The 20960-nt window shown below is 52.3% G+C and overlaps 1 protein-coding gene across 3 annotated transcripts; it reads right to left on the bottom strand.

The window, feature by feature from the left end:
- Positions 1-14402: 14402 nt before the first annotated feature.
- Positions 14403-20096, bottom strand: EGR3 (early growth response 3). 3 transcript variants are annotated; one of them, XM_074338235.1, is made up of 3 exons: positions 19438-19575; positions 18981-19033; positions 14403-18160 (listed from the first exon to the last, which is right to left on the bottom strand). In XM_074338235.1, exons 2-3 carry the CDS (start codon positions 19018-19020, stop codon positions 17151-17153), a joined length of 1050 nt encoding a protein of 349 aa, XP_074194336.1. In that variant the 5' UTR covers positions 19021-19033; positions 19438-19575; the 3' UTR covers positions 14403-17150. The 3 variants fall into 3 exon arrangements, with proteins under 3 accessions (XP_074194336.1, XP_019570179.1, XP_074194335.1); XM_019714620.2 differs by lacking the exon at positions 18981-19033 and having other exon boundaries at positions 19438-20096; XM_074338234.1 differs by lacking the exons at positions 18981-19033; positions 19438-19575 and adding an exon at positions 19172-19327.
- Positions 20097-20960: the final 864 nt, after the last annotated feature.

The following is a 20960-nucleotide window of genomic DNA, read 5'->3' as shown; positions in this document are numbered from 1 at the left end:
ATGTCTGCCTTGGATGAGTAATGGGGCTGTGATGGTATACATTTTACTTTAGTATTTTGTTGTTATTTTTATTACGAGTTAATAACTGAGCACTCACAATGTGCCAGGCACTATTCTAAGCAGTTCACATTTAATCTTTACAACAGCCCTATGAGGCAGATACTCTTATTATCAGCATGGAGGAACTGAAGCACAGCCACTAAGTGGTGGAATGGAGATTCCAATCTGTGCAACCTGGCCCTGATCCTCTTGCTTTTCACCACTGTGGTATACCACCTCTCGTTGATGTACCTGAGGTTCCTGACAATTTATAGTTATGTGAGGGCCAAGCGGGGTCAGAAGCCAGCCGACAGATGGAGCCAGGGGAAGCACAGCACTGAATGGCCAGGTTGGGGGTGGAGGGCAGGCCAGCACATGACCAGGCACCCAACAAGGAATCTGATGGTTGGCCTCATCCTGAGAACTTTTATATGCTTCCTCCAGTTTGGAGAACCCAGAACCAGCAGGTGGCAGCACCTGGCAGGGTGAAAGGAAAGGGCAGATCCCCACTTGACATGCCAAGTCCTTCGGGGATCAGACAGCCCAGGTGTGGAGGAAAGCAAGAACCAATGAAGGTGTGTAAAAAGGGCAGCCAAGGGTTCAAGGAGGAGGGCTTGAGCCTCAGACCCATAGGGAGCTGCCCTGGCCAATGCTTTACTTCCACCGGCAGCATGAACCTCTCAGCTTGCATTTCATGGTGTCTGCTGTGGGCTTTTTTTTCCTCCACTCTGGGAGAATGACTAACTTTAAGGACTAAAAAAAAAATGTTTTGATTACACTGCCTTTTTACCAACTGGGAGCATTAGTCACCGTGGATTGCTGCAGATAACGGGGAAGGCGAGCAGCACCCTCCTCCTCCCCCTCCTTCTCCCTGATTAGCTCACAGAAGCCAGGGAGGGGATGCGAGTGACAGAGAGTGCAGTCAGGAGGGAAAACAATCCTCTCTGGAGGACATGTGTCCCAGGCATCCATCGGAGCTGCTCAGTCAAGGCTGGACAGCCTCCTGACAGCTCGACTCCCAGGAGGAGACATCCACTGGAAAGAGAACTGGCAGTAGAAGCACTGAGCCCACTGCTCCTGGGCTCGGAGTTGATTCTACGGGGACTGTTCCTTCAGGGTACACCTGGGAAAGGAGAAATCAGAGGAAGTCACTGAAGATGTGACTCCTGAGGTGGGGCATTGGTGGCTGAAAAGGATGAGGGGGAGCACACGGAAGCCATGATAGCTGTCATGTGGGGCTGGTGCCCAGGCCGTGGGGGGGTGGTAGTGGTGGCTAAGAACTGCTGCCTTGGGCTGGGGCCTCAGGGTGGACTGGGGTTGAGAAGTTTCTGCAGGTGGGGATGCACCCACTTTCCATGCCCCACACTGCAGCGTTCTCCTTCCTCTCCATCCCCAAGGGGGCAGTATCTGGTACTTCGGGCATACCTGTCTACCCAAAGTGACCTTTCCTCCTGCCATGCATGGTGTTGGTGGGGCAGGAGAGCTAGGGCACTCTCCCGGTCTGGCCTGTTGGCCAGGGTGCCAGAGGTGGGAGCTCTGTGCCTTTTTGGGGAAGGCGGCACTAACAGGGAGGGATGGAGCTGGGCTGCCTCAGGGACAGGCCAACCCTGTGAATCCTGTTCTTTGGGCCCAGCCCTTCAGTCCATTCCCCCCACAGTGTTGCTCCACCCCGGCCTTCAACTGGTAGGTCACTGGTGGATAAGTGTCTGAAGAATCCCAAGGATTAGGACAAATTACCTTTGGACTATAACAGGAAAGAAAAAGAAACAATGTTATTTCTATATCTCCCAAGATCAAAATACTTCATCTTGATTTTGTTGTTGCTGGGCCTCTTTTAAAAATAAAATATTTACAGGTGTGTATTCTGTTCTCTGACTTCAAAAAGTTTACATGGCAAATGGGGTTAAAAAAAGTTTAGAGCAAATGGGGTTGAAAGAGGTTGGAATGAATGCTCCCAGAGGGAGCAGCCTGGGAGAAGTCACCCTTAGTACCCATGGCCATAGCTGCCATAGAGGATATCCAGGTGCTGAGGTTGCTGTGTGGTTTGTCCCATCAGTCCTGGTGTGTCTCTTCAGACTTCGCTCTCCTGAGCGTCCTGCGGCAGGTCTTGGGGGCTCCCCACCCCGCCTTCTCTGCCCTTTGCAGTTCCCTATAGTAACTACGCCTGCAGAGTCTTACCGGCATTTTACATGTATTAGATGATATATTCTTCACAGTAACATTATGAAGTAGCTCCTCTGATCATTTCCTTTTTATAGATGGGGAAACCGAGGCTGAACCTATTGCCCAAGGTCATAGAGTTGGCCAAGTGAGAACGACAGGCGTTTAAACCCAGGCTGTCTAAACTACCTTGGAGTAGAAAAGAAAGTAGCAAAAGGGGGCATACATGCTAGAGGGAGCTAGCGTTCATGGAAGATTCACTCTCACATGGCATCTCACTAACACTTGCTGCTTCCCTGAAGGACGACAATGAGGCTTGGTGGTCTTGACCCCAGGAAAGCCTGTGATGAAAGTCCTTCTAGCTGCAAAGCCCATGCCCCAGGCATGGCGCTCCCCAGAGGTCAACTTGCAGCCAGGAGGGTACCTACTACTATCAGAGAGCTATAAGGGAGGTCAGGTTTTGAGCTGATCATGGGTGATAGAGTAGCCTCAGGACTTTTGTCCTGGCTGGGATAGCCATCTGCCCTCAGCTGAAGCCATAGGGTCACCCAGGTGAACACAGCCTCAAGCAGAGCGTGGCTTTCCTAGGGAATCCTTGCAGGTCCCACGCGTGGTGAGAAGCGAATCTGGGGAGTGGGAGGACTGCCCTAGCCTGACCTCGTTCCAGGCCTGGCTGCTCGGTGTCCGCCCCCTGCTGCTGTGGCCGAGACAGCCCTCAGACACCGGCAGGGCAGGTGGCAATTATCCCTGGGCACTGATTACACCACAGGGCTGGCCAGAGCCCCAAATAGCCCAGGAGCTCAGCCTGGCACAGGGAGTAGCGGAGGAGAAGGGTCCTGCTGGGGAGGAAGGGGCTGGAGTGAGGGAGTGCGTGGGGTGGATATGCTTGGAAGGACAGTGGAGGTGGGGGAGGAATTCATGTCAAGGCTCCAGCCACCCTGAGGGTAAACCTGGTCACCTTGAGAAGGTGGCACCCAGCAGGAGGGGCATGTAGAAAGGGTCTCCCTGCTGTATAGGAGGAACCACTGATGCCACTGAGGCCAGGACAGCTGTCCCCATCCAGTCATGGCCCGCTGTACCTCTGGCCTGATCAGGAAAGAATCCCCAAAGAAAGTACACATTGGAGGGATTGGAGTAGGGGAGAGGCCAAGCAAGCATGAAGTAGGGCACAAATCCCCCTGCCCCAGAGGGATTTGCCAGGGCAGGGTCTGGACACCATCCAGGCCTCAGCTACCCCTCACTTTGCTCAGGGCTTCAACTTCCTGGGCCCCAGTGACCTCCCTCAGGGTCTTTTCCACCAGACCATTGCAGGCAGCTGCAGGCTTCAGAGACAAGTCTATAGCTGGGGCCACAGACTTGGGGTGAGTGCCTTATGAAAGCATGGTCAGGACAAGGAGGCACAGCTTCTTGCCCCTCCATTTCTAACTGCCCTCCCCTCTGCCAAAGTGTGCTGCCTCTGGACCTCTCTGAGAAGGCTTGAGAACTACTGGCCAGCACCTCCACAGCGAGGGCCAGGAGACGTGGGGAGAACCCAGTTTGTCAAGCAAGTCATGGGGTTCAGTGGGCTAGACCCTGAAGGCACTTGGGTGAAGTGAGCAGCAGGTTCCCTCGGGGGACCTCTCTGATCCACCACCCCAAATGCTGGATCTGGCATCTGTAGAGAAGTGCTTTTGGGTGGTCCAGCACTAGTGCCCAGAATGGGAGGAGGTATTAGATGAACACAAAATGGAAAAAGAGAAATATACCCCTCCGCAGGCACCCCATTTTCCTTCTTGTGTTAAGTACAGATTCCTCTGTGTGGATCCCCCACCTCACTTGGAGAGTCTGCAACCAGTGCCGCTTCCCCTCCTGTCAGCCATGGGAGGGGGCTGAGCTGCTGGTCTCTCACCAACACCCAGATGCTACAGCTGAGGGACAACCAAGGCAGAGTTGTTACCAATATTTGCCCACTTTAGGACAAGGCTGTGCAGAAATCTGGTGTCCCAGAAGTCTCTGGTTGGGGGGGGGGGTGTCACCTGGACACACCGTGGCCAGCATCTGTGTTCCTCTCTTCCACCCCGTGGGACCCAGTACTCATGTGGCAGCGCCTGTTTGAAAGCCACCGGAGTTCTCCGGACCCAGGCCAGAGAAGGAGGCTGTCAGTGGCTCCAAACCACCTCTCCAGCAACTCTGCTAATCCAAATAAGATAGGGAAAAGGCAGTGGGAGGAAATGATAGTTTCATGGTTATTTTCAGAAAGGAAACAAAAAAAAAAAAATGCAAACAGGAGCACACCCTGCATTTTGGTACAAAATCTAGGAGTCTTTGGGGAAAAGAACCTACAGTTCTTGCTTCTTCTTGTCTTCTCACCAGATGCTGGTGAAGGGTGCCTGCGCTGGTGGGGGCCTGGGCTGCTTTTCCTCACAGGGAAAGGGAGGTAAAGGCCTTAGGGAGGAGCCTCGAAGACCCTACCTACCAAGGCAGGATGGGAGAAGCTGAGGCATCTTTGTCTTGTGTGCAGACAGGGTCCCACCCTTTGGGGGTGGAGGAGTTGGAGGGGTGGGGTGGAGAAGCAAGTGGAGAACTGGGAAATTCTGGAGCTGATGCTTGTAAAGCGCAGTGGTATGTGTAGGATTGGTGGGTTGGGAGGGTGTGTTCTAGAAGCATGGTGCAGAAAGAACTGGAGAGGGGGAGGGAAGGCAGGAGAGACTGTGCTTGTGGGAGAACTGAGTAGGGCTGCTGTGTGCATGTGTGTGTAGGGCACACAAAGACAGGAGCCAAGCAACCTTGGCTGCATGCAGAAGGGACTGCTGAGGGCCCATTGCTGGCTCCAGAAGGCTGTGTGAACAGAGGACAGGGCCTGTCTTCTGTCCCTAGGGGGAAACTGGGCTTTGCTGTCTAACCCCTGGGTTTCCCTGGACAATGTGGGGGAGTGTGGAGGGAAATGGTGAGCTGAACCTCGGTGGTGGTGGTGGTGGCTGTTGTCTGGAGGCCTGGTTTCAGGGATTTTACTGGACTTGTTTGGAGACTGTTCCAGGAAAGCCTGCAGAGACCCAGGGGTAGGAGGACAAGGATGGGAGAGAGCTGGTGCGTGTAGAAGAGGGACACAGTGAACTAAGAATCTGCAGTGGTGGCAGAGGAGGTATTCTATAAGGAAGGGCGAGCAGGAGCTGAGAATGGGCAGATACCAGAGAACTGGAAGGGACCTTGGGAAATCAGCTGGCTCAGTGTCCTGCCGGAGGCAGGAGAGGTATTATTATCCCCATTTTACAGATGTGTCATCTGAGGCCCAGTGAGGTTAGCTGCTGCATGCCAGCTTCCATGAGTAGTCAGAGCGGGAGCCGGGGTGGAGAGATGGGCAGCGAGCACACTCACATGACCTGCTGGGTGGTCTGGTTGGTGATTGTGGGGTCTATAGTGCTGAGGAGAGAGGAGGGCCCCCATGTATTATTCCAGGGAAGACAGAGTCAGGCTGACTATCAGGAAAATCCTGGTCCAGGAGGCCTGTGGGGTCTTCAAGGCTAGGTACATGGAAGGGAAGGAGCCCTCCCTCCCAGCCTGCTAAACCAGACCGAGCCTGGGGACCTGGGAGGGTTGGGAGGAGGTGAGGGTAATGACTCAAGCCATCCGACACAGACTTGACCCAGGGGGGGTTGGGTAACCCAGCAGACGCTCCGGTGGAGTGAGGGGTGGAATAAATGGGTGATGTTGGTTGGCGATAAGAAAGAGAGGGTGTGCCGGCAGGGAGGGGCTGCTGGTTCCTGGCAGCCTGTTGGGAGGAGGTGGGGAGGAGCACGCTTGGGCTTTGGGTTGGGAAGGAGGAATGAGGTTCCAAGACCTCCTGAGAGGCCTCTCCGGAGACAAAGGCCCGGAAGGAGAGGCAGAGACTCAGGTGGTGGGTTTGGGGTTCAATCCCAAAATGGAGGACTCCTAGCAGTAGGAATTCTCAGGGTGGAGACCCAAAGGCAGAGCTTCTGAGCCCTCCAGGAGTCAGCTACCCTCTGGGGCTTTCCAGTCCGTGGGTGTCAGGCTGAGCTATCTGTGCACCTCAGGCTGCTTTTGAGAACATCTGGGTTGAATGGGACCCCAAACCAGGGGACCTCACTAAATGTCAGTTTCTATGTACTTTTCATGCAAATATGAAAGAAAAAGGGGTTAAAAAATACCCTCTGAGAAACAAACCCAGCCACAGAACATTCCCCCCAAGGACTCAGGTCAGAAGAGTCAGGGAACAGAGGCCCCAGGGAGCCAGTGGGGATGGAGAGAGGCCGGCCCTCTGAGCAGCAGGAAGCAGGATCTTTCAGTTTGGGCCCAGGAGGACAAGACCAGAGACCTCTTCCTCATCCTGCCCCTGCTGGGCCCTGGCTTAGCCCTGGAACTGGGAGGTGGAGGGTGGATATTGTGCGCACAGGATGATGGTCCTGAAACCTCAGCCCATTGGAGCCGGAGGTGCTGTGTGTATCAACCACTAGCACCACTCACTTCTCTGATAGGAGCTTTAAGACCCAGAGTGGGGACTGTGACTTTGCAAACATAACAGCTTTGTCCTCATGTCAGAGGCAAGACCAGAAGCCAGGTCTCCTAACTGCTGATGTAGTGAAGCCCAGAGGTGTACAGCTCGCTGTTTGACAACATGTATTATCACAGGATGCAGTACCCAGAAAGTACAGTTTCCAACAGTGAAGCAGGGATCATTCCTGGGCTTGTCACCACTGAGCCATCTGGTCCTGGTTTTCTCACCTGACCTAGTAAGAAGAGTTCAGACCTGGCGCCTAGATCTGCCTAAAACATCTGTCCAGAAGATTCACCCATAGAAGGAAAAAAGCATCCCCCAATAGTCTTTTTCAGGCTTTTGGGACAGGAGAGCTCTTTTTCATAATTTTATATTGCAACAGATCCTCTTGACAGCCCTGTGGAGTAGGGTATTAACCCCATTGTACAGATGGGAAAACAGAGGCTCAGCCAAATTACGAGACTGACTTAGGTCTAACACAAAGAGAAAGGCAATGTTGGGACTGAAGCTACAGCATTGGTCTTTTGGCTGAGAGGCCTGAGCTCTTCAACCAGTAGCAAAAGAGAAGCAGGTGGGTGGGCTGAGGGGGGAAAGGGAGAGGTTTGTCCATGTTTGGAATTATAGAAGCAGAACTCTAAGTGTCCAAAGGGAAGAGGAGATGGGGTGGCCTTTCTTCTTAGCTCACCATCTCTGGTCTGGGCTGAGGAGAAGGCAGGGAGGTCAGCCGGAGGGATATTCTGCAAGGACCATGGAGAATCAGAAGATAGAATTTCCATCCTAACCCCTTCCCCAGCCACGGAAAAGCCTGCCCTGTAGCAAGAAGAAGCAACCAGAATGTAACACAGGGAAATGTCATCTGGGTTGGACAACCTCCACCATGCCAGCTGGGCAGGCTCCGGAGATGCCAAGCTGCTATGTTGTTTCCCGGGGCCTGTGGGCCACTGGGATTTTCTTTTCCTCCTTGGGGGGAAGGATGTGAGAATGAGCAGCTCCACAGGCTACCAGGTGAGCATCTTGAGGTAGATCCATTCTACCTGGGGTCTGATGGGATAATTCACAAAGAGACCATAGCACAGCACTTGACGCATAGTAAGTTCTCAGTTCCTTAGTGGTTTCATTATTATTGCAGGACCTAGGAGAGGACTTTTCTGAGACCCTCCAGGAAGTTTCCCTCACCCTCACCCCCATCTCCCTTACCTCCTCCACCTCCCCACCTCCCACCAGACTCTGATTTAGGTTCTTTCTATCGGGGACCACCACCATATGACACCAAGTCTAATGTATTAAAATCATCTATTTGTGTGTCTCCCTGACTTAACGGAAGATCCTGGGACTGTCTTGTTCATGTTTATCTTGGTACGCTGGCCATGCCCCCGCCGGCCCCCCCCCCCCAAGGAGGCACTGTGCCTGGTTTAATACAGTTTTGCTAAATTAATAGATGAATGAATGAAATGGGAAGAAGCTCTGGATGATGCCAAGTTGCCAGGGAAAGGCAGAGACTGAGGGGAGCTTTTGGAAAGACATGAAGTGGCAGATCAAAGAAAAGGCAGCGGGAAGAAATGTTTCTTCTCTAGCATGAAACTACTTAGATAAGTCTACAGAAATGATGCTATAAGACTAAGATTTGCAAGAATCCAGGGAAATGGAGCTTGTGGCAGAGATATTATGGATCAAGTGGTTTTAGGAATGTCCCATCTTGCATATTCAGGGCCTGGTGTAGGGGTGAGAATATGACCATATTGGAGGACCTGGCTATCCACCAGCTTTTTGCTAAGGCAGGAAATATGGCCAATCCAGCCATAGACTGGAGGGTGTTGGCTTTGCAGGAGCAATTTTTGAGAGATGAGGCCAAGGGAGATTCCCACTCAGGCTGGGCAGCAGGAAGAGTCATCCATCTTATTAGGAACTTGGCACCAAGGTGAATGTCAACAGGAAGACAAAGGGTTCTCAGGCTGTGGTTCTTGAAGGAGGCTGTTCTGCCTCTCGTAGACCAAGCTGGAGTTTAGGAATCATTAGTGGCCTCTGGGAGGACATGAAAAAAGGTTAAGAAGACTGCATCAGGGGGATTAGGAAGCCAAGCAGAGGAAGGGAGGCTTCGAGGGATGAAAGGATGAAAGAAGAGGCAGCCTGGGCAGAGGGAGAGGGTACCCATCTCATGGCCTGGCAGCCCAGGCACAGGTCATGGCTCTCCCTAGGGTTGGGGGCCTCTTCCTGACTGTCAGCCTTCAGGGATTTTTTGCTTTCTCCTGGATCTGACCCCACATGCCTCTTTGACTTCTTCTTATGGCTGACCCCCTTCCTCACTTCTTTCCAGCCACTCTGACTCCACGTGGTTTCTTGAACAGTCCAAGAACCCCGTCACCAGAGCCTTAACACTCGCTGTCCCCTCTGCTGGGAGTGCTCTTGGCCAGATGGCCACATGGCTCGCTCCATCACTTCCTGTGTCTGTGCACAAAGACCCCTTCCCGTGAGGCCATCCGGGGCCACCCCATATATAATTGTAACCCCTCCCCCAGCACTGCCCGTTCTCACTCTGCTGTGTTTTTCTCCATAACACATATCATAATCTGACACAATATGTATTTATTTTTTTATCTGTTTCTGCCCTGGAGACAGGAAGCTTTGAGAATGGAGGACTTTTTTGTTCACTGCTACCTCAGTGCTTAGAAGACTATGTTGTACACAGCAGGCCCTCAATCAATATTTATTAAAGAAATGCTGCCATCAGCACCTTTCCATGAGATCCTCCAGTTTGGATCTGAAATGTTGGCTCTGCCTTTACTGGATGTGTGACCTTGGACAGGTCACGGGATCTCTGGAGGTCTCAATTTCCTTACCTGAAAAAGAGTGCTAAATGGCCTCTTGAGGTCCCTTGTGACTACAAATTTAGGGGAACCCACCCATGGGGGTAGGATGAGGTAAGGACCCTGACGTCCATGATTCTCTCACAGAACATCACTTTCATTAAACCCTGAATGGCGCTTCTGTCCCCAACCTAGGTCTGGGCAGGGGCAGGGCCACCAGGCTTGAGGTTACAAACCGAGAACTGGCCAGAAGGCTGAGGTCAAGAACTGATGACTAAGAAGCAGCCTTAGACTCACGGAGAGGGATGGATGGGGGAGGAACTGGGGTTGCTGCGTTTTATTTAAATCCCAGATAAGGATCAGGAAGCAGGCAACAGCCCAATGACACATTAATTAACTTTGCAGATGATACTGGATCAGGAAGGTGTTACATCCACCCATCTAAGTGAAAGAGACAAAAGGACCTGGGAAGGGGTCAGGAACTAGGCCAGGAAATGGCAACAATGACAGGAGCTATAGCCAAGCCGGGTAAGGACTCATGTCTGTCTGGATGGATTGGGAGGTGGGGCGGAGAAGATCCCCTTTCAGAATACAGATGTCCAGTGGATGGCTGGAGTTGGGAGTGGTGGTGAGGACTCAAGATCCTCTGGCTGTGTTGCCATCAGCGTCCTGAGCCCTGGTAGAAGCAGAGCCCTCTTTCTCACCTTAGCTTGGAGGATGGAGAAAGGGGACAGAGCCAAGGGAGAAGGAAGATAAGTCACATTTATGGAGCACCCACAATAAGCCAGGCACCATATATATGACCACATTGGAACCCCACAACAGCAATAAGACAGGAGGAAACTGAGGTTCAGAGAGACTAAGAAACTTGTTGACGGGCACACTGCAAGAAAGTGGCCGAGTTGAGATTCAGATCTAGGATGGAGGGGACGCTTTCAAAGCTAGTTAAGGACCCCCAAGGGAAAAGCCGGAGTAGCTGCTGGGTTATCAAACTGCCTCTCGATTTCCAGGACAGAGACCTGAGTAAGTAATAAGTGCCCTAAAGGAGGCTTTCTTTAGTACCCTGGGGTCGCACAGACACCGGAAGATTTCTGCCTTCCTGCTCGGATGGCCTAACCTTCATAAGCAGTGGGGAGAAGACAACAAGGAGGAACGAAAGACCTTTAGGCACCTGGACAACCTGGAGAGGCAAAACGCTAACTAGTAGAAAGTGCCAGAGCTTTTGCAACCTGTCTTTGAGAAGAAGGCAATGGTCCTAGAGGCCCAGTTCTGTTTTGGTCATTAATCTCTCTCCCTTTGCTCGAGACAGGGGCCTGATGCATTCTGGGTAAGGGCCACCCCCTGGGGTGAGCCACCCCAGAGAATACAAGTCCATGGACAAGGGTAATTTTCCCAATGGAAAGGTGGCATGTCCCTAGCCTTGAAGGCATCAGATTTTTCTTTTCCTCCAAGGAGCTGAGAGGCAGAAGCGTTCCTGAGAACATAACTAGGAACTCAGTGGGTAACCCATGGTCGTCCAACTCCCACCCAACCTAGATTTTTGTTGAGTAGCCACCACCATCTAAAACCTCATATTCTCTAATTCTTCTTGTTTGCAGCTTTGTGGTCATGTACTGTTTCCATTCGCTCCTTAGTAAGATTGCTCAAAAGCCCTTCTTCTAGCCATCTGCATGTTTCCCCGGAAGGGAATAAGGAGTATTTTCACACGGAGGTCGAGGGCACAGGAGCACTGTGCCCCTGGTGGCCAGCAGGGGTGGTGACAGGGATTGCCCCCATTCCAGATACCCAAGCAGCCCTGATCAAGATAGGGAATGAGGATTCCAGGCCAAAGACTAGAGGCTGGCCTCTTTGTGCTTGGGCATGGCCATGTCAGAGACTTAAGTGCAGGTCAGAGAAAGCCTCATCACACTGCCCCCAACCCTGGCCCACCTCTCTTCTTGTGGAGGGCTGTGAAAATGACCAGTCGTTGAAAATAGTAAAGATGGAGTAGATGGGAACCTTGACGAAAAGAGAGTGGTGAAGTTTCAAGAGCTGGGATGTAGGGAGAAGCTGATGAGGCCAGACCTATTCCTGGTCTCTGAATGACTGACGGGGGAGTGATTAATTATGTCCTCAGGGCTGTCCCAGGAATTGGTGTGACCGAGGGGCTCTGAGATTCACTTGGATCGTTCCTCTTCCTCTGGAGACCTCACTCCTCTCTGCACACAGAGTAGGTTTTCTAAAAGGAACCTCTTGGAATAGATTTAGGATTACGACCTATTTTTAAAACCCCATGGCACCTTTTAGAAAGTCATTTTCTCCTAGTTGTTAAGATTTTGCCAGTATGATTTCTAGTCTTTGGTACACACAGAGGCCTCCTACATTCCCTATGTTTATTATTCCAGGACACCAGGGGATCCAATCAAAGCCAGGAAAAGGCAGCTTACAACCCCCTCTTCTATAGCAGGCAAATTCTGGACTAGCAAAAGGGGATCAGGAGTGACTGGTCATAAGCTACTGGCTTCATTCACCAGAATCCACCTTGCTATTCCTTTTCATGTGTTTGTGAATAATACAGAGATACACACTTAAACACACTCACCACCACCACATAAAAACATATGTCACTTTTTTGCCCCCCAGTTCTCACAAAGTATCTCCTCATTTGTACCTAACCACGGTTCACTGAGTACAATTTTGCAAAGAGTCATACCTTTCAGTATGCCACTCCCGAGGTGTGTGTGTGTGTGGGGGGAGGTTGGGGGGGGGTTGGTGGGTAGGTGGAAGGCACCCTTTCATTCATCCCCAAACACCTTAGGGATTGCTTGGAAGGAGCGAGGCCTCTACCTCTTTCACATTTTTATACCTGATTTTGCTCCTGGGCCTTTCCTTGCAAAGCCTCCATAGATTCCTTCTCATGATAGTCCTAGCTAGGCCTTTCCTCCACCATCTCCTCACTTCATCCCTAAGTTTCAGGGTTGAGTTTCCTCTCCCCATATTTACAAACCCAGGCAGGTTGGGTTGCTGGTATGATGCTATCTGAGACAACCTTATCTAACTACAAAGTGTGAATCAGAGATTACACCACACAGGGCTGGTGCCAGCTAGGCGGGCTGCCATATTGCCAAGTAACCCAGTGGTTGAACCAGGTTGGGTTGAGTAATATGCACCAATGGGAAGTGAGTTTATTAATCATGCAGCATAGTACACTGTTGACGAAAGTGCAATTCTGAAGGCCTGGTTTGATTGGAGAAGGTGCAGGTGGGGCTGGATGCTAACTAAGAAGACACCCAGTGACACTATTTTCCGCTGATAATATTCACTTGAAAACACAGAGAGATTTGGAAAGAACCATCTAGTTTAGCAACGAGATGGATTATATGCTCAGTCATTAGGACTTTCCAGCCATCTTTCGAGTCCCTTTGTTAAAAAGAAAGCTACCTCCTTGTGGTTGTACATGAAGTTGTAGTTTGGAATTTTTCAAGTTTCCTGAGGTGAGAGAAGAGAATTCAAGATGGCAGCCTGTGACCTAGAATTGTGTGGGTGAGAAACTTTAAGATTCCATACTGCATTCTCCGTATTGACCTCTCACTTCAAAAACATTCTTTCCTAAGGCCACAGCCCACCTCCTCCACCCAAGTCTGCCCTCAACTTCTTGATAACTACAGCCAACCAGAAATACTGCCCACATTTTTCAATGATAGGCTTGCATTGATTGGGGCAGCAAGAGCAGTCTCTGAATAGGGATGCTAGACATTTCTGTCCCCGTATGGCCTGGTCAGCATCACAGGCATGGAGCCAACATCCCCCAGTCATGTATGGCACTACGTTTACGTAACTCAGTATCATACACCGAGTCCCTCAACTTTGCTAAGGCAGATAATATGCAGAAACGCATGGAAGAGAAACCCAGATAAGTGTTTTAGAGGGGAGACAGGTAGAAAGGGAGAGGGGCAGGGCTGACTTGTCCAAAGATTGCTCTAGGACAAGCCTCACAGGGATAAAGGATTCTAAAGACTACAGGAAATAAGGTGAGGGGATAAGATGGAGACAGGAAGGACATGGAAGGTATATATCTCTTCAAGAGAAAGCTCTAGGACTGGCAAATAAAACTCAGTTAGGGACAGGGGAGGTTCTGGGGAAGAAAGCTCAGGGAGGGGAAGCATTACTTTCACAGGAGACAAAAGTTGTTCAATACGAGGGGTTAATGTTGTATAAAACATTCCTTGAATGTTCTCCCAACCCAAATGGTCTTTCTTCTCTTAAAAGCATCAGATCCCTGGGTAGTTCATAAAAGCAGTTTTTCAACCAGAACCACCTTTCCCAGGCAGCTACAGATAGTGAGCCCTGGAGAATCCTGTCCAAGTGCGATTGCAGTTATAGAAATTTAAACCTGATTTTCCCCAATTATCTGACCACAAAAGAGCTTCCAATCTCTCTGGTTATCTCGCCAACCCTGAAGAACCCCTCTCAAGTCTCCACCTGTTTTTCAAGCTTCAAAAGCTTTAGCAAGAACACCACTCACAGAAACCCACGAGAGTCCTGTTCCGGTGCTCCCTGCAACTGTCAGAGAAATAGCTCATAAACCAGTAGATCCCCTCCTTCCTACCCTCAGATACCCATTGCAAACCAGAGAGAAGGGATCTAGAAGGTGCCAGTCACTAGCCCTGAATTCTGTGAGTTTACCTAATCTGTTCACCTAACCTCTCCAGCAGTTTGAGGCACCCAAAAGGGGGGAGGAAAATCTTATGCTCTTAGAACCACAGCGAACACTCAATACTGGATTGGAAACACCAGAACCCACACAAAATTCTGACCAACTTCCAATAACAACAAATTCCAGGTTTCCACACAGTTTTCAGAGCAATAACGGCAAAACCAGGCATGAGAACCTATCAAACAGACCACCAGTCAAAAACACAGCAAGACAAAGAACAGGCCAAACCAAAACTTTATGCTATGAAAACAAGAAATAAAATAATGAGATTTATAGGCCAGCTGATTGTCAGCAAACACAATATATTTACTGTATTAGCATTTGCTCACAGTGCAAATGGTACAACATTACACCAGTTCAATATTTCGGTTTTTAAAAATGCTGTTTTCATTAACTATATTATATTGGCATAACAATGTGACAAAGGAGCAGATGAAATGTTGGTGAAGAATTTCACCTTTTCACAATATCAAGCATATTTTTTTAACCTTAGTATAAGGTACTATAAATCCAAGAAATAAAAACATCCACAAAATATATTACATCTGGTTTGTCTTTTTCTGAGTACTCAACTTTATACAAAAGTCTTTCAAAAAATATCATTCCCCATAGGTTTTCCTGTTTAAAACCTGATTTTTTTTTCTCTCAGTTCACATAAGTTAGAGTGCATTTTCTTTTGTTGTTTTTTTTCAAACATGCAGACATATAAAAAAATCTGGAGAGCACAACCTTTTGGCAACAAAGTTATTTTTCTCTTAGTTTAGCTTAAATGTCTGAGAACAGTTTTATTAAAACAAAGGAAAACTCAGAGTTATCATGCAGTGACATGCATAAGCCAGAAGGAGCAAGGAAAAAATATTAAAGGATATCTGATTCCTCCTTCCAGCTTTGAAGTGACCAAAATTTTTGTTTTTAATAATCATCACATTATAAAAAGTATTCAGCAAAATACTGTCTCTGCAAAGAAAGATTTTACCCTTCAGCTGAAAAAATATGGGCCTTCCTGGCAAACTTCATGCTTTTCTCTCTCCTTCTACAAAAAGTCCAAGTACCTGGAAATCCACAATCCCCCTGCTCTTTGATTTTTTTCCCTTTCACTAGACTCCTTTTAGTATTATTTATCCACCACCAAAGAAACAAAAACAAAAACAGTGCTTTTTCTCTTAAAAAAAAAAAAAGTGGGAAACGCATAAAGTGACTAAAAACAGACATTCTGTAAACTCCAGATCTTTGTTCCTTCTCTCTGGGCAGCTTACTGACCACAGGAGAAATTACTCGAATAGGAAGCAATACATTCAGTCAGGACTGTGCTGGAAGCTGTGTCAGAGAGCAACCTTCCCTACTACTCCATTTCAAGAGTTACCCCTGTGTGGAGAAGGGCTGGGGAGGAGGGGGTGCCTGAGAAGAGGTGAGGTAGGGTGGGTTGGACTGGGGTGTGGAGAAGATGCCTCATTCATTAACATGGATTAAAGAAAAAAAAATCCCCATATCATTGAGGAAAATTTGGACAGGGATGGGTATATGTGTATGTATGTATGTATATATACATATATAGAGCTATATACACTCATATACATACACATATATGTAGATAATAATCTCATCAGTTCAAATTTTCATAAAAAATAAACCATTTAAAGCTGTAAATGCTAACAAATTATCTTTATTCCTGTGCACTGCACTGGATAGCCAAGTACCTTACAGATTTTATTTTGCTAGGAATACATAGTGTGTATATGTTATACATATATATGTATGTGTGTGTACACATACACACACACACACATACACATACACCATATACATAGATTTAAATTCTTAATGACCAAAGGCAAAAAAAGAGCCTGCTTTTCCACCAATGGTGGGAAGGAGAAATGGGTATGTGAATGAAAAAACAAAAAGATGGTGAAATGGGGTGGCTGGTTGAGGCCTGCCTTTCTGGGAAAAGATTTTGAAACAGATGGGAGAAGGCTTAGAACGGAGAAGGGAGAAGAGCGGGGTAGGGGTAGGGCAAAGGGCAAACTCAGGACATAGATTTTAGAAAGTGGGAAATATATTTTTTAAAAGGCAAGTTCAGTGATGGCTGCTCCTTCTCCCAGCAAATCAAACTGCCCTGAGGCCTAACAGGGAAGCGCTCGGAAAAGGAGGGGTTCTGAGGGGCTAAACCCTAAGCGGCGGTATCTGCACCGCCGCAGTGGCATCCGAAGCATTTCTGTAAGAAACATTATTTCCGAGCAGATGGAAGACCCGTCTCGTCTGGCCACGTGCAGACCCCCAGCCTAGGACAGTCCCCTAGCGGCCTGGAGACCCGATGTGGGGAAGAGTTTGGGGTGGACACAGCCCAGTTCAGCTCGAGTCTCACACACACACTCGTGTGCCCGCGCGCGTGTGTGTGTGAGCGCGCGCACACACACACACACACACACACACACACACACACGCGAGCACGCACACTCGCGCGCAACCCCGCACGCAGGCGCGTGCGTGCGGCGGGCAGCAAGCTCTGCGCTTTGGTGCGCTCCTTACCCTCTCCCCCTTTCGAATCTTGGAGGGGGGACAAAGGGAAACGTGGGGGGACCCGTGAGGTGCTTGGGTTGGGCAAGGCTTGGGCGGGCCCCGCGTTCAGTCCCCCGCAGGTCCTTGGCGCGGCCCAGAGGCCCCTGGATCAAGACGATCCGAACTGAACAAAGTGGGCTAGACGCCACCTTTTCCGCCCCCACACCTTGGCTAAAGGAGTGTGGGGGGGCAGTGAGGGGAAGGCGCCTTCTGCCCTGGCCCCCGACCGTTGGCCGGTGTGAAAGGGTGGAAACAGGGGGCATCGAAGGGGAATAAGGGACCTTACGTCCATGGAGAGACCAGGGTGCGGCCCCTGCGCCTCCGTGGCTAGCTTTCCCGCTGCTTTCAGGCTAAGCAGCAGGGAGACACTGGAGGGGAAAAGTGGTGATCTGGGGCACAAGCCTCAGGCACAGGTAGTGACCACAGGGGCCAGGGACACTGGGGGCGCTGAGGACGCAGAAGGCGCACTCCCCTTCTCCGCTTTCTTCTCCTTTTGCTTGAGGTGGATCTTGGCGTGGCGCTTGCGCTCGTCGCTGCGCGCAAACTTGCGCCCGCAGAACTCGCAGGCAAAGGGCTTCTCGCCCGTATGCGTGCGGATGTGAGTGGTAAGGTGGTCGCTACGGCTGAAGCTCCGCATGCAGATCCGGCACTGGAAGGGCTTGTGGCCCGTGTGGATGCGCAGGTGCCGGGTCAGCTCGTCCGAACGGCTGAAACGGCGGTCGCAGCCCTCCGCTGGGCACGCGTGGGGCCGCTCATGGAGCGGGGTCTTGCTGGGTCGGTTGGGGTACTTGCGGGGCCGGATGGGCTTTAGCGTGAGCGGCGGCTGGGGCAGGCTACTGAAGCCTGGGTGGATCTGCTTGTCTTTGAATGCCTTGATGGTCTCCAGGGGCGTAATAGGGGGCGGGTTGACCCGGATGGGGTCCATGGCCTGGAAGGGCTTGTGCTCCGGAATTGAGCCCATGTCGTTGGGGTGGTGGTATAAGTTGTAGTCAGGAATCATGGGGAAGAGATTGCTGTCCAAAGCCGGTTTGGCCGATTGATAATCCTGGGGGGAATAGGCGAGCCCGGGGTTGCCCTGGGGGTCGTGGAAAGACACAGGCTCCGAGTAGAGATCACTGCAGTTAGAATAGGGAGGCAGCGCCGGATACATGGCCTCGACGTCGCCCTGTGGCGGCTGCACCATGCTGGCCGTAGAGGTCTGGGTGCTGAGTGCCCCTGAGGCCGGGGGCACCCCCAAGATACCGGCGCTCATGAGGCTAATGATGTTGTCCTGGCACCAGTTGGAAGGGGAATCGAAGGCGAACTTTCCCAAGTAGGTCACAGTCTTGTTGCCGGGGGCTGGCTGGAAGGAGCCGGAATAAGAGAGTTCCGGGTTGGGCTTCTCGTTGGTCAGACCGATGTCCATCACATTCTCTGCGGAGAGCGGGGGAGAGAGGGGAGGGGTGAGTGAAGCCAAGAGGGCTCCAGGGACGGGGCGCCCAGGTCCTGGCCCAGGTGTGAAGGGTGAGGCCTGCTGGAGTGCACAGCGCATGGGGTAAAAGGAAAGCTGCGCGCGGCGCAAAGCGGGCGGTGCCGAGCTCCCGGGCGCAACCTGGATACAGCAAAATACTACGGATCGGGGTGTGGAGTGGCTGCTGCACACACACCGCACACGCCGCGCACACACTCACGTACCACACACACACACGCGCGCGCGCGCGCGTGAGAAGCATTGTTGTTTCCGAGGTGGGGCGGGCAGGTAGCTGCAGCTACAGGTAGTTTTAGACCCGGAGCGCGCCGGGCTCTCGCTCTCTAGCGCACGTAACTCGGCCTCTTCCCCTAGCCCTGTCCGCGCCGGGACGCCGCGCCTTTCCTGCCGCGACGAAGCCCTCCTTGTGCACTGCGCCCGGGTCGATGACCCCTAGCGCTCCGACGCTTTGTCCTCGGCGTGTAGAGGGGTGCTGCCCGCAAAGGGAGCTCTCCCGCTGCCTCCCCCCGGCCCAGCCTCCTCCCGGCCTGAAGAAGCTTTCGGCTTTTGCTGGAGGGGGAAAGCTCAGCCTCTGCTAGCAAGGGTGGAGGGCGGCGGAAAACCGGCCCGTGTCTCCACGGCGGGAGTGGCCGCTCTTCCCAAGCTCCTTGGCCCAGGGATCGCCCCCCATGTCAGCCCCCGCGCGGGTGGACTCCCTCCCGCTCCCCGCCGTCCCCACACCCCCACGGGTTTGCTGAACGCCCCGGAAAGGCAGCGTCGCAGTACCTCTCCCACCGCGGGGACTCCACGCCGCACACGGCTCCATCCCGGGTGGGGGGCTGAGGGAGTAAGGGGGAGAGCGCGGGTGAAAGGAAAGCTCGGCTCCTCCCGGGAAAGGGGGCGACGGCACCACGCCTTGCGCGCAGCCCGGCGATCGCGCCCCCTGAGTGGAGAACCCCAGAGCCGCTGGCACCTACCTCCCTCCGGTTGGCGGCTGCCCCCACCCGGGAGAACAGAAGCCTCAACCGTGGCGTCGCCAACCGAGCCTTCCCGATCGGGAAGGGCGGGGGGAGTGGGTGGGAAAAGCAACTCGCCCCCCGGAAAATTCCCAACGCGTCCCCATCCATCCATCCATCCATCCATCCATCCATCCATCCATCCATCCATCGATCGCTAGCTCGTTCCCTCCTCCTCTTCCTCTCTTTCCTTCGTCGCCGCCTCGCCGCCTCCCGGCCGCCCTTACCTGTAGCCATCTGATTGTAATGGGCTACGGAATCGCTGCTGCCGGAGAAGAGGTTGAGCGCGCTGGGAATCTCCTCGGGATACAGATTGTCAGGCAGTTGGTTTAGCAAACTGCTCATGGTCACCGGCAGCTTCTCGGCGAGTTTGCCGGTCATAGCACTCCCGAGCTGCCGCCGCCGCCGCCGCCGCTGGCTCCTAACGCAGCTTCCAGGCGAGCGGCATCAGAGAGGCGATCCGTGGTGCAGGGGAAAAGCATGCGAGAGGGAAAGTTCGGGGGGAGGAGGGAGGAAAGAGGGGAAGGGGTGGGTTAGGGGAGGGGATCTTCTCTTTTTGAGGGGTGGGTGGGAGAGAGGGTAAAGGGGGTAATCCTCTTGGTTGCCTCCGCCGGTTCCGTAAGAGGCTGGGTCGGGGGGGGGGGCGTGTGCTGGGGGTGGGCTGGGGGCTGGGCTGGGGGGTCGCGGCCCGAGGGGGTCGGACGCGGCCTCAGTATTGATCTCACAAACAGACGCGCGCCGGCGGCCCCCCCGCCCCCCGATCCGCCACCGCCACCGCCACCGCCGCCACTGCCGCCGCTGCCTCAGCCGCTGCTGCTGCCGCTGCTACAACAACCGCCAGCCCCGCTGCTTCCTAGCAAGCTCACTGCTGCCCAAAAGCTCCCAGCCAGGGAACTCCACCAGCCTATTTATCTGAGCCCCGGGAAAGCTCCGTGACGTAGCTGCCCATATATGGACAGACAAAGCCTAGCCGAAGGGGCGCGACGTCACAATGGAAGCTCCTCACAATGGAACATTAGAAAGCAGGAAGCGGGCCGCAGCCAGCGAGCGACGTCCGCACCGCTCGCGAATCTCGAAAAAAGAGAAAGAGAAATAGAAGAGAAGAAAGACGAACAATTCGAGAGGAGAGTGGAAAGAGGGATGCAACTAAACGCAAAGCGTAAAGCGCGCAGCGCGAGTTTGAAAAAGCCGTAACCGCCGCTGTGTTTATTTTGGGTCGTGCACTAGGAGGACGCTCTGGGAGAGCATGGGGCTAGCGGGGGTGGGTGGGTGAGTAGAGTTGTTTGCAAGTGGCCTCCAACACCCCTAGCAGGAAGAAAGAAATTAAAACACCGGGCGACGTCCTTTTGCAGCCTGGGAACTTCGGGGGAACCCGGAAGGCGCGAGCTCCGACCCTGCTCCCGCCGCTCTTCTAGTGTCCTGGACCCTGCCTGAGACTGGGAGAAAGGGAACGCGTCCCTTCGAGGAGGATTCTGCGTGTCAGGGATCCCTGGTCCAGTATCTCGAGAACTTTTGTTCTTCCCTCACTCTGACTCGCCGCCCACACCGGTGCGGCTCCCTGGGCCCCTGACCCTGTGCTGACTCCAGGTTGAGCGCAGTGGCGGGGAAATTCGCAGCTGCAGAACCGCTGCGCGGGAGGCGAGAACCCCGCACATTTGGTGTTCTGGATGGTTTTGTTGGTAAAGAAGAAAGCATGAAGTTGAGCAGATAGGAAACACGTGCACCAAATCCCCGATAAATCCCCTAACGG

This window comes from Rhinolophus sinicus, linkage group LG07, assembly GCF_036562045.2.
Source record: "Rhinolophus sinicus isolate RSC01 linkage group LG07, ASM3656204v1, whole genome shotgun sequence".
NCBI lineage: Eukaryota > Metazoa > Chordata > Mammalia > Chiroptera > Rhinolophidae > Rhinolophus > Rhinolophus sinicus.
This window is presented reverse-complemented; position numbering and strand designations above follow the sequence as displayed.

Excerpts from the sequence above, each read along its gene's own strand:
- EGR3 (XM_019714620.2), bottom strand. The coding sequence starts at position 19,591 with ATGACCGGCAAACTCGCCGAGAAGCTGCCGGTGACCATGAGCAGTTTG. Across the intron at positions 18,161-19,437 it reads TTACAATCAGATGGCTACAG|AGAATGTGATGGACATCGGT; the intron begins GTAAGGGCGGCC and ends CGCTCTCCGCAG.